The sequence below is a fragment of the Penaeus vannamei genome, chromosome 23 (assembly GCF_042767895.1).
Source record: "Penaeus vannamei isolate JL-2024 chromosome 23, ASM4276789v1, whole genome shotgun sequence".
Lineage (NCBI taxonomy): Eukaryota > Metazoa > Arthropoda > Malacostraca > Decapoda > Penaeidae > Penaeus > Penaeus vannamei.
The window spans coordinates 10479095-10491594 of NC_091571.1; the positions used below are offsets into that span (position 1 = coordinate 10479095).

Below are 12500 nucleotides of genomic sequence, written 5' to 3' on the forward strand. Positions count from 1 at the left end.
ATCTTTGTTTCTTTAAATGCTCAAGTTTTAAAAATTGGATATTAAAAATATCTAAGACCCATAGTGCTTTTGTGATAGAGATATAATAGATATTTAAATTTCCTTCAAAGTAGAGCTTGCTCAAGTGGGGGAAGATACATTTTCAGTTGCATAGATTAGGGTATGCCAGTTGTAATATATTGAAAGAGGTAAGCAAATATTTTAATGGTAAAATTATAATGGTGTGTATGTTATTTAACAGCAATAAAGAGAAAAAATACAATAGTACATGTAAATTATTTAAGCACTGATTCTCATCTTACTAGTCACTCACCCCTTATAGCTGCTATTTGATGCAGCACCAAGTTAATATGTTGGGTGGCAAGTATCCATGCCACTAGTCAGTCATTCAGTTGATGAGTGCAGACTGTGGTCACTGAGGAGGTAAAGCCCTCGAAAGTTGACTTTTAATTGAAAGGTTACGTAGACAGTGGGAAGCTATGCTTGTTTTTTTTTTTTTTTTTTTTTTTTTTTTACCTACTTTCTTACTGTGCACATGGTTATCAATTTAGAATGTCTAGACTAGTGGTCTCCCAACTGATAAGAATTCTTCCTCTGTCATTTCCCTTATCCCATAAAGTTGTATGTAAAAGACCATGTGTACATTAAATACCGAGATGAAGAAAAAAACTATTGTCTGTAATGTTGATAACTTCCTTTGAAACATAATCACATACTGAGATTGCCCTTTGCAAAGGATTGAAAGGTAAGAGACCACTCAAATATTGCATAATGAACACTATGCAAATTGGCAATGGATTTACTTGATCTCATTAGTTTTCTTGTATTTCATGGATATTAAATCATTCCAAGATTTATCTAAAAAAAATATCTTGTAAATATGCCAAGAAAATGTTACTGCAGTAATCTAGCCAAATACATATGGAATTTGAAACATATTTCTGGTTTTTCCTCTCATAATTATTTATCCCTTCCTTGCTGTCCTACTTTTAGCTGTTAAGAAAGTAGTGATGTTTGACTGTAATTAAGATGCAAAACCTTTTTTCATATATATTTTTTGTAATATCACCTTCTTTAGCCTTGCACTGAAAATTTTCACAGCAACTGCAAATGAATGAGCTTGTAGGAAATTAAATGAAACAGCTTTCCAGTATAAATATTTCATACAATGACATCTGCAAATTGAGTTTTTACATATTAATTTCCTTTATTACTGCTTATATAAAAAGATAGGAGAATGTGCACATTATGTTGCACATGAATCCCAGATAAAAATAATAATAATATTATAACAATAATTTCCACAAAATAATGTGTCATTTTACTCGCTAATCTGGAACAACACTTTTTTCCAAATTAAAAAAATATCAAACATGAAAAGAATCATTAACTATTCTCCAAAAGAAAAATTCTAAAAACACATATTTTATCTTATTCATAAGTTTGAATATTCTTCCAGTGACTACATGATTTGCCAGTTGGTTTGCCTAATTTTAACATGAGGGGTATGCACTATCATATGTTGTTTCAGTAAGAAAATCTTGTTATATGACAAGGCATTCCTATGTATGAAACCCTATTAACTGTTCTAAATGTTTTTTTAAAAAGCTCCTAAACCACAACTAGACTAGCAATTTTCTTTCAGTAATGGCCATGAATCAATAGAGTTCATAATTTGATGTAAAATAATTAAATGTATATAGAATGCACACAAATCACCCTCTCCATTTACTTTTGCACTTGTCCCTCATTTCTAATAGTCACTCTCTTCTTAGTAGTAAGCATGTGTATGCCTGTTTGTTTGATTGTCTGTGTGTCCGCATCTGGTTCTGTGGTTGTGTGTGTGGGTGTGGTTGTGTGCATGGCTGTGGTTATGTGTGGTTGTATGTGTGTGTGTGTGTCTTAATGTGTATGGGTATGCTTGTGTGTGTGGTTGTGGTTGTGTGTGTGTGTGTGCGTGGTTGTGTGTGTGTGTGTGGTAGTGTGTGTGTGTGTGTGTGGTTGTGTGTGTGTGTGTGTGTGTGTGTGTGTGTGTGTGTGTGTGTGTGTGTGTGTGTGTGTGTGTGTGTGTGTGTGTGTGTGTGTGTGTGTGTGTGTGTGCGTGTCTGTGCGTGTGTGTGTGTGTGTGAGGTATGTGTATATATGTGTATGTGTGTGTGCGTGTATGCGCACGTGTATGTGTGTGCCTGTATGCGCACGTGTGTGTGTGCGTGTATGCGCACGTGTGTGTATATGTGTGTGTGTGTGTGTGTGTGTGTGTGTGTGTGTGTGTGTGTGTGTGTGTGTGTGTGTGTGTGTGTGTGTGTGTGTGTGTGTGTGTGTGTGTGTGTGTGTGTGTATGTGCGTGCGTACATGTGCATGCATAAAAAAGCAGCAGAACCTATCTGTCTGTCAGTGTCTTTGAGCTAGTCTTTTTTTTTTTTTGTTTCTGACAAAAATAACATGTGCTTACTATAACCATCTTAAATTCAAAAAAGAATCCTTTGTACATCTCTGTGACGTGTGACAAAAAAAAAGTATAATCTCATGGCCTGCAAAATAGAGAAAACATCACTTGGCATAGGCTTTTACAGTTAGCCATAAATCTCCCCTCTGTGGCATTGTTTCATATCTGAAAACAGCTTCATAATGTAGTTAGTCCATGTATTGTCATAGAGTATATATTAACTTGTATATCAAGCTATCTAATTGGCAAATATTAAACAAAATAAGAGGAACCAATTAAAAAAATAAAATTAACATTGCATCTGTCTAAATCAGACAGCAAATTAATTTTTGGCAAATAATTACAAAAAACAATAGTTATTATGGCTTTTGTTAAATACAGTGCTACTCTTCCATCCATATTAATAGCCTCCTCTCCATCTAACCTTTCAAAACTTTGGAATGTCTTTCTGCAGCAGCAAAATCAGGGATTTAACAGCATGCAATGATAAATCCCCAGGAACATGATTTCCTAACAGAGCTACCATACAGGTGCCAGTGGTCTTGAGTACATCAGGAACTACGCAGAAATTCTGAATGACTAGTAGGGATGACTTTCGTTTGCATTAACTTCACTGTTGTATTTCCCCTTGTTAGGATTATCTAACATGAATGTTATTTTACTTTTTTTTTTTTTGTATGAACCCAATGATGCCAGGAATGCACATAATCTTGCACTGTCCACTATGGTTTTCATCTCACATATTTAAGTGAATGTGTGTCGTCTTATTTTTAATAATGATGTTATTGATAGTGATGTCATAATGATAATAATGATAAATAGTAACATCATTAATGGTAGGAATAAAAGGTAAACATTTTAGCCAAAGACTCAAGGAACAAGGTAAATAGGTGAGATCAGGTAGGCCTAGTAGGTGCCAAACTGGTGAGTAAGCACTTGTGAAGCCATCTATGTGTAAAAAAAAAAAATATGCAGTAAAAACTGTGGACAGTGCGTGTACCTAGCACCAATGGGTTAAACAAGTCTTTTCAAAAAATGCCACAGAAATGCAGAAATATCACAAAACATAAAATATGCAATAACACAACTGCAATTCCTAAAACTTAATTTTCAGTAGGAAAGACAGGGATTTGCATTTTGCAAATCTCACATGAGTGGGGATATACACAAAATGAATATTTGTGAATTTGTAAATGTCTGCTGTAGAAATGCCATGGAAATCAAATCAAATAATGCATAAATATCTTATTAATTCAAAATAAAATATCTATATAGTGTGCTGCATCTGTCAAGTACCAAAAGCAAAACACGGTTTTTGTTTTTGATATCAAGCAAAACACTATTACACATAAATATACACAAAAAATAGTGAAATATAAGTAAACTTGCAGAGAGAAAAATCCCTAACCCTTTTAAAAAAGACAACAATATAATTTTTCAAAACTTGGAATTTACTGATGAACTGCATCCTTTATTAAATCAAACTAAATAATTTCTAACTTTAGTTGTTATAATACTAATGGTATACGTGAAACCTCATCAAATTACTGAATTTAATAGAGCATGGAGAGGCACCAATATAAAAAAAAATATACACAGTACAAAAAAACATTCCCTTTATTTCTAAGAGTTACATTCTAAATTACAACATATCTTTTTAAAAAAAGGAATGCTAGCAAATCTTTGGAAAACATAAAAGTTCAGGCATTCATTCTCAACAGTATATCAGTTATCTTTCTGTTACAATCTTAAGCTTTCTTCTTTGGATTCTGGCAGTCTAGGCTAAGTAACATAAATATCAATATCATCAGCCAAAAACTCCCATTTACAAATAAAATAATTAACTAGAAACCATATATATCATTATCAACTCGGTACCTTTTTACTCATACTTAATTCCTTTCCTAAATTTTCCTTAGAACTAAAAAAAAATTATATGAAATAATTTTGTCTAATAACATAAAATTGGTCTACACATTCTATTTCATAATCTGTTTTTGCACTCATTCAAATTCTATGTCACACAAAAACACTTCAAAAAGTTTTTCATCCAAATCATCTTTTGGTCTAAAAGTATCCAAGAAATACAATCAAATCATCAAAGAACATTATAACCAAAACCTTAATTTTTAAATATTACATCAAATAGAAGGAAATCAACGAAGAATATGTAACATAACACTTCAGTGCCAAAGCTAGTCTTGCCAATTGTTTTAATTATGTATCCTAAATATGTTCTTTATCTTCCTTTTAACATTTATAATGTTTAAAGGTTGCTAATAAGTGACAGAGCAAAAGAACAGTGCTGGTTCTAGAGTGCACACCAAGTCATGGTATACATCCCAACACCCCTTCCCAATTGAAGGGTCCAATCAGCCCTGCCTATGTCAGCAGTATGCAAGAAAGCCATAAGAGTTGAACTAACCCCTGCTCATCACAAGAGATGGTGAAAATTTTCTTGTACCCTGAGCTGAGCATATTAAAAGTATGTCAAGCCTTACCATCAAGATTCTTTTTTTTTTTTTTTATAGCAGAAGTGTCAAATGCTTTTTCAAGATACCCGTCAAAGTCTGTCAGCAAAACTGGTATTAGAATTTCCTATTCTCAATATAATACCATGAATATTTTTTGGAATCTGATACTAGCTATTGAGCTTTCTCCACAGTATGTTTTTTTCAAAAACTTTCATATTTCAAGAAATTGGGAAATGTATACCAATAAATCAAATAAAGCTTTTGTAATTCAGTAACTGAATTTCCTATGTTTAAATAAAACCCAAGTTTCACCAATCCTAAAAAGATACTACGAAGTATTAATTCAAACTCCTTTTTTGCATATACATCATTCACAACACACACATATCAGGGCCCTTTAACTTGCATCACTGACTTTTGTATTTGCATGAAAAAACAGGGTTGACAGTCTCCTGCATCACATGCATCATCCTAGGCAGAAAGACATATTACAGCACCTTTACTTACTCAGAGGGGAAAAAAAATTCAGGCTAGCCAAAAAGCACTGAAAACAAAAAGCATAACATACACTGAAGAATGGTTAAATTGCTAATGTAATCAAATACAGACAAAATACTGTTCACTCAACAGTGCACTGAATGTATATCTGATAACATACCTCCACTTAAGAGTTTAGTTTTTTGTGCCATAATATCCAATATCCTTCAAGCCTAATTTTATGAACAAGAAATTTAGTGTTATATGCAGGTAAAGTATATTATGTTCCACACACTTTAATGTGATTCTTATGGTCTCTTAACAAGCCCTGAAAGCTACCTCATGGATATCTAAAACTTAAAAATTAATTTACGCTCATTTCCTTCATATGTAACATGTTAGTTTGTACTTCTCAACTCTGGGAAAAGCCTCTTACAAAATTTTACACTAGATCCATATATTGCACAACTTCTGGAATACTTATCCAGGTTCTATTTCTACAGGAGTATAATAACAAGACAGAACAATAATAATTTTGACCAAATGTAGACTGTTTCTAACTCGATAAAAGACAGAGCAATTTGTTAATTTCTTTTGCAGCAGTTGAAGTAGTCCAATTTTCTTGTAAAATACCAATATTCTCACCTACAAAGCTCATAGTACTACTGCAAGCTTTTCTGCACTTAAAGACCTTGCTTGCCATGACACAAAAATTAATTAAAAAAAAAAAAAAAAAAAAGGAAAGGAAAAAAATCTGAAGTAATGATTTTTCTTCCATGGCTCATGAAATTTATCACTTTTTTTTTTTTTTTTTGTCCACACTACACAAGAGCAAATCATTTTGAGCACAGTCATTCTATCAGTACATTCATTAATAAATACTTTATATATCATAACAATACTTTGGTAATGGAAAGTATTTGAAATACTGCCAAGAAGCTCAGAGATGGAATTGGGCAGAACATGGCTAGAAATCCTAAATGGAGCATTTCAAAGGATTCATATGCTTTACCGAGAAAAAAAATCATAAATTTTCACTATAATCATACAGTAAGCCTCTATTCCAGTACCATATCCTACTTCTTGACAAGGGTTTACAAACTACTCACAAGGACAATAAAAATGTGAACCAAGTCAATGCATGCCCTGTAAGTGTCATGCATTTCAATATGACACCATTTATGCTCATAGCAATCCAGTGTCATACAGTTAATAATATGCGATTAACTATTTTACATTCTTTTAGGGGTAAAAATCAACTTTCTATCTGATACATTAGGTTTTCCAGGCTCTAGAAAAATGGAAATATGAATTAACTATAAAATCACTGTTGAAAACATTGTCATAGTTGACCTTTACTTCCTCCCAAAACAGTGGCTCACAGAGAAGCTAAATGTCGAACTCTGGTAACTTCTACACACAACTATCACACTTTTGCTGAAGTACAAGGGGATATTCCTGGGTGTTGCAACAAATCTTTGGGCCTCTTGATACTTTATTCAATGGTGCTGAATGATCAAACCATCCTACCTAAAAGTTCATTTTCTGTTTCTTCTGAACATAACTGAATCTTCAGCTTAATTACTTCTAACTATGAAGTTTTTATCTTCTAAGTTCTTTCTCACTGCTTTTCAAGGTGTGCTTTACCTTCCCTCAATTTCTTTTTATATATAACATTTTCAAATGCTCCTTTCATTATCTTCAATATAACTTTGGCATTTCCTGGTAATTCCCCTCTTTATTTTGTTACCTTTCTATGTCTTTTTCTTTCTGTACTTATGCATATCTAGATATAAACATCTATCACTATAAACTAAAGTCTTTTTCCTCTCGACAGAGAAATGGCAATAATACTGCCAGACTGGCATGGCAAATGACAATTATTATACAAGATACATATACAAATCAAATTAACAGACACTGAATATCCAGCACTGTGTATTCAATGTCTTCAATGGAATGCTCTGCAATTATATGCCTGACTGAAAAAACTTAAACATTCACTGGGAGATGTTTTTTGGTACACAGTAAAAAATCTGTGCATTAATTGGAATTACAAAAGCCCAAAGGTATAAAATAATCTTTGAAGAAATAAGACCAAAAAAATTGTTCCAAGAACATTTTGGAAACAAGGTTGATAAAAAGAAAATTATCTATCATAAACCTACACATTTATATTGTAACAATAAATCATAATAATTACAATGGAATGTATTTTTGAACGAATACCAAGGTAAGTTTTTCCTTTCACTTCCAAAAGATCTGAGCTAAGTCATAATGAAAAGGCTGAAAGATAATGATCCAGTGTTTCAGAAGAAACAAAACAGACTGGTTTCATACAATGAAAAGATATAAAGCTTTTTATCTTGGGACACTATAGAGACCTCCAGACTCCACTTCTTAAGTAGGTATGTGTATAATTATGTGAAAAGATTTTCACTAAAATCCAGTGTGTGAAGTGTGCATTTCCTGGGAGACTCACAGAGTGAAGCATAAATAGTCAGGAATGAATTGACAATGATTTTAAAGATTAGGAAATATTTTTTTTCCACCACTTGAGGTTTAATTTATGTCACTTTTTTGCATGAACTTTACTAATTTTGGAAACAATCATTAGTAACTTTATGCAAGTCCAATTAGACATTTTTTCATCTTAGCAAATGCATAAAGTACAAAATTCACATTTCCATTTTAATGCACTAAAATCTGAAAAATGTTCCCTGGCAAATAAGGTACCTTTAAAACTCGATATCACAAAACAGATATAAATTTCATCCTCACATTCAACACGACATGAAGATGTGATGTCTGCTGACCTTCACTAGGAGGCATTTGTGCTGTCACTTGGCACTGTAGTTTGTGCTTCTGTTACTGAGTCATCTCTGAAGTAATCCTCCTGCGGCTTGAGGTCTGCTGCACTGACAGGTGGCGTCACAATGATCTCCTCTGAAGGTGAAGCAGATTTATCGTTTTGTTCAGCCACATTGCTTTCAGGTATGACAGGTTCATCACTCTGCGCAACTGAGCACTGATCAAGCCCCTCTGTAGGTTCAACAGGGTTCAGAATGCTTACTACAGGCCGGCTCAATACACTACTAGTCGCGCCAACTCTGTTTTTTATCTCACAAGTTTTCTGACTAGCACCAACACTGGCTTTGTATTTAAGAGTCCATTCCTCATTGATTTCTTTGTAAGGCTTTAGAGGGACAACAAACACAGATATATCATCAATGGTCGCATGTTTATCATCACTCGTGCGCCAGTTCCTCTCTTTCAACTTTCCCCTGGCACTCATGACCAGATCCTGAGCAGCACCTGTGTACCTATTGAGAAAATGATAAAGAAATATAATAAAGAAAATAATAATAAATAAGAAAAAAATAATAACAATAATAATAATAATAGCAATCAATAAATAAAAGATTACAAAAGACATCATACCAACTATGTATCAAACTATGACTTCTTAGGTACCTCTTTTGAATACATTAAAACAACTCATCACCAGCTCACCTGTACTTGTATTTATCATGATCCTCTGCCGGGAAGTGGGAGAGAGACTTAGTAACTATGGAGACAGCCTTCTCATTGGTGGTGATATCCCAGAGACCATCCGTTGCAAGGATCAGAACATCACCATCAGTCAGGTCTGCTGTCGTCAAATCAAATATTCTCACCTGAAACAATGGAGTATCATTCATAAAAATGGGGATTTACACAAGCAACTCCCTTCCACTCAGATGATATCATGATGACATGTCATAATTAGTTGTCTCCTCAGGCTAATTTTACCTCAGTTTTTAGAGCTAGGGACAATCAGACAGTTTAAAAATTGGTAATGAATGTAAATATTTATTTTTCTAATTATGTGGCAAATTAACCAGAAGGATAATTTAAAGAAACTTTTATCTGTGTTGTAAAAGGGGAAAAGGTGGATAACAAATAAGCATGAAAAAGGAACTGGGAAAAAGACGAAAAAAACTACCCACCTCAGGTTCCGGAGTAAGGAATGGCTTGATGGGTAATGATGAGCACTGGGCCTTTAAGTCATGATCCCCAAAGCCACGAGTCACTCCAATGGTTGCCAATACTCGACTCTGGGGAGGGGAAGACGTAAAAAAAATATTTAGTGATGACAATAAAAAATATGATACAAAAATCTGTAAACTTCTCAACATAATCATTCCTAAATATTCTAAGCCTTCCAGATGAACACTTCCTGTGCAATTGCCTAGAATAGCGATATGCATAATATAGATGCCAATACTATACTGATATAAAGTTGTTGTTGTAAAAGTAAATTCTGTATTCACATTTTTTTTTTTTTTTTCTTTACCATATGGAAGGTAGAACTGGGATAGGTGAAATGATTAAAAGAGAATATGACAAAAAGAAATTCTGAACTACTGGTCTAAAAGATGAACTATTCCTTCTCAAACAAATGGTTCACCCTGACTGAATTCTTAATTTTTCTCATCCAATTCACGGACAGTTAAGCTTTAGGCCTTAACATCTGCTACTAAAAACAGACAAAAAAACTCACTCTCTTTCCCTCTCCACAAACAAGTGGATATTTGAGGTCATCAGGGGTGATGGTCTTGTATGTCCACCCACTCATGTAGTGGTCACGATAAAGGATTCTCCTTCCCAGATCGCGCCGTAGAGGACGCTGGAAGAAGTCCAGGTGCGTGTACTCTCCTCCCAGCAGTTCTGGATGCATGGCTCCCTATGAGAATGAAGTTTGAGAGAATATCAGTTTAGGTCATTATCATCTGAGCTCCAAATGGACCTATCAAAGTCTAAGGGATAATCATTGTATTTCCAAAATAAGGCAGATAAATCATAATAATACTTGTAAGCCAAGTCTAGAGATACCGTATGTTTTAGCCCTACCTAAAGTAACTTACATTATATTCATAATCATTTTCAACACATACTTCAACTGTCATGCATTTACAATCTCAAATCTGAATATCAAGAAGACAATCTCCTGTAACAAATCCCTTATCCACTAATTTTCTGGTAAGTAATGAAAGAATAAACTGAAAAGTCATACCAGTTTCCTTATGCGTTGATTGTCAGTCTCAGGTGTAAAATCATGAGACATAGGTAACGGCTGATCTGCACGTGAGATGACAGCTCGGGAATCCCCTGCATTGGCTAAGAAAAGTTTGCCATGGATGAAGAGTGCAACACATGCAGTGCATCCTCCTTGCAACTGGAACTTCAGCCGGTCTTCACCAATCACATTATCCTGAAAAACACAATTGCATTATCCTAGAGCTATAAAATCCTGATAATAAAAGTACAAAGATAAATAGTACTGAGTGATCATGTGAAACATTTCCACCATTCATTACATACCATTTCCCAGAAGGCACACTCTAGGGCACCAGTTACAACATTTTCCACTGTGATTTCTTTATCTGGCAGCCAGAGTGGTGACTGTGACTTAGTATTCTTGTCCTCATTAGGATCAGGCAGGAGAACATCAATAACATCACATAATTTTTCCTGTGGAAGACAACAGATATTTTCCCATCAACTATCAATGTGGGAAGGAAGGTTGGAAGGAGGACAAACTTGCAATTTAAAAATTAGCCTATATATATACATTACACTAAAAATATCTACAATCTTCTGCAAAATTAAAGCACTAACATGAATGATATGGTGAAGCTGATTAGCTGCGGCCACTGCTGCTCCCCATCCTGCATGCCCATCAAATACCCCAAAAATAAAGTATGGAAGAGACACTGAGGACACTGATGGAGGCTGTGGGGTCGTGGACGGAGGGATGCTGGAAGTCTTGCTGTCTGGCTGACTAGTGATAGCAGGTGCTGGCGGTGTAGGTGGCTCTGCCAGTGGATGCTGCAAGACTACACCTTGCCTGATTGTGTTAGTGCTTCTGCTCTCCTCACCACTAGTGTTGCTGTTATTGGTATCCTGAGAGCCTTTGCCATCATTGGAATTTTCTTTTTTGTCCTTTGTGTTGTTAGTGGAAGTTTCTGTAGTGGCTCCCTGAGGTGATAAGACAACTGTGTGTTCTTGTGCTGCTCCCACTTTTGAGGGCTCTACCTCCTCTGCATGGCCATTGACAAAAGGCTCATTCCTGACTGAAAGACTTTGTTCTTTGGACAGTGTGGGTGATGACCGGCTATTGGATGACTCCGACCTCATAGGACGCGTAAGGAGCCCTGTGTGCACCATGGCCTGGTCCTCATTTTTCTTGGATTTTCCTGCATTGATCGTCCTGGAAAATAGATTATTTGTTAAAAGTTTACCATACTATATATGAATAAATAATATACATAAATACAAAGATAAACAAAATGACACTTACTCTGCATATCCAGTCTTCCAGGGAAGTCTGTTGATGTCCCTGGGGCAAATGATGGGCCGAATGGCATGGTCAGCCGATACCTGGATCTCATCTTCCGAATTTAGTTGCAGGAAGTGTGGTCGCGTATAGGGGAATCGCAGACCCTGTATTTTAAGGGATGTTTGTTACTTTCATAAACAATTTGCTGCTCAATAGTACTTTAGCTATTACTTGAATTACAATAAAGTTTAATATAGTGTTGCAGACATTATTTTTTTCTTCTTTCCACATGCTTGAAATTTCCCTAACACTGTTAAATGATGCATAGTAGAACAGATACACATTCATATTCATAAAGAATTTTAAAAAACAAAAAAACACACACAATGCTCCATATTACCTTCTCTCTCGAGCTGCTTGACTGACTAGCGCTTCTCGAAACCCCAGAGGCTGTAGGGAGGGTCGATGTCACCCCTGGTCCCAGAGCCCCAACGTTGCTTTCCCCTGGATCAAAACTCCCGACCACATTGTAAAGTGCAGTCTTGAACCGGCTTAACATGAGGTATTCCTAACCGGACTTCTGTGCGAGAGAATGCCAGCTATGGGAGCTTGATGACTGGTTGACACGTTTTCTGAGAATTCCACATGGGTTCGCTTTTGTCCCTCACTCAGTTCTCTTGGATAAATGTCTATATACCCAGCAATATTATGGTATATCCAATATTTCAATAATGAACAGCCTTGTTTTAGGCAGCAAAATATCTAAAGAAAAAAAATATTT

General features: G+C 35.1%; 2 protein-coding genes and 1 long non-coding RNA gene across 7 annotated transcripts in view; 1 reads left to right on the forward strand and 2 right to left on the reverse strand.

Annotated features, from left to right (window-relative positions):
• The window catches only part of Las (lipoyl synthase, mitochondrial), an 8570-nt gene extending 8308 nt beyond the window's left edge, over positions 1 to 262 (forward strand). Inside the window, exon 9 of the mRNA XM_070137650.1 lies at positions 1 to 262. This exon is cut by the window's left edge and continues 855 nt beyond it. The gene's annotated coding sequence lies outside the window, so the exon portion shown is untranslated.
• Positions 263 to 483: 221 nt separating this feature from the next.
• LOC138866047 (uncharacterized) lies at positions 484 to 843 on the reverse strand. The gene is made up of 2 exons (XR_011399512.1): positions 705 to 843; positions 484 to 669 (listed from the first exon to the last, which is right to left on the reverse strand). It is a non-coding gene; the product is annotated as an uncharacterized lncRNA (long non-coding RNA).
• Positions 844 to 4048: 3205 nt separating this feature from the next.
• The window catches only part of LOC113825955 (protein phosphatase 1H), a 9864-nt gene continuing 1412 nt past the window's right edge, over positions 4049 to 12500 (reverse strand). For 2 of the 5 annotated variants that reach the window (XM_027378818.2, XM_027378820.2), the window contains exons 2-10: positions 12120 to 12481; positions 11741 to 11883; positions 11059 to 11650; positions 10762 to 10911; positions 10454 to 10651; positions 9941 to 10123; positions 9387 to 9494; positions 8911 to 9074; positions 7557 to 8720 (exon numbers count right to left, since the gene is read on the reverse strand). In XM_027378818.2, coding sequence (XP_027234619.2) covers positions 8219 to 8720; positions 8911 to 9074; positions 9387 to 9494; positions 9941 to 10123; positions 10454 to 10651; positions 10762 to 10911; positions 11059 to 11650; positions 11741 to 11883; positions 12120 to 12278 — 2199 coding nt within the window. In that variant the 5' untranslated portion in view covers positions 12279 to 12481 and the 3' untranslated portion in view covers positions 7557 to 8218. Of the gene's footprint in view, positions 8721 to 8910; positions 9075 to 9386; positions 9495 to 9940; positions 10124 to 10453; positions 10652 to 10761; positions 10912 to 11058; positions 11651 to 11740; positions 11884 to 12119 lie in introns of all 5 variants that reach the window. The other 3 variants (XM_070137646.1, XM_027378822.2, XM_027378821.2) reach the window with 3 other exon arrangements.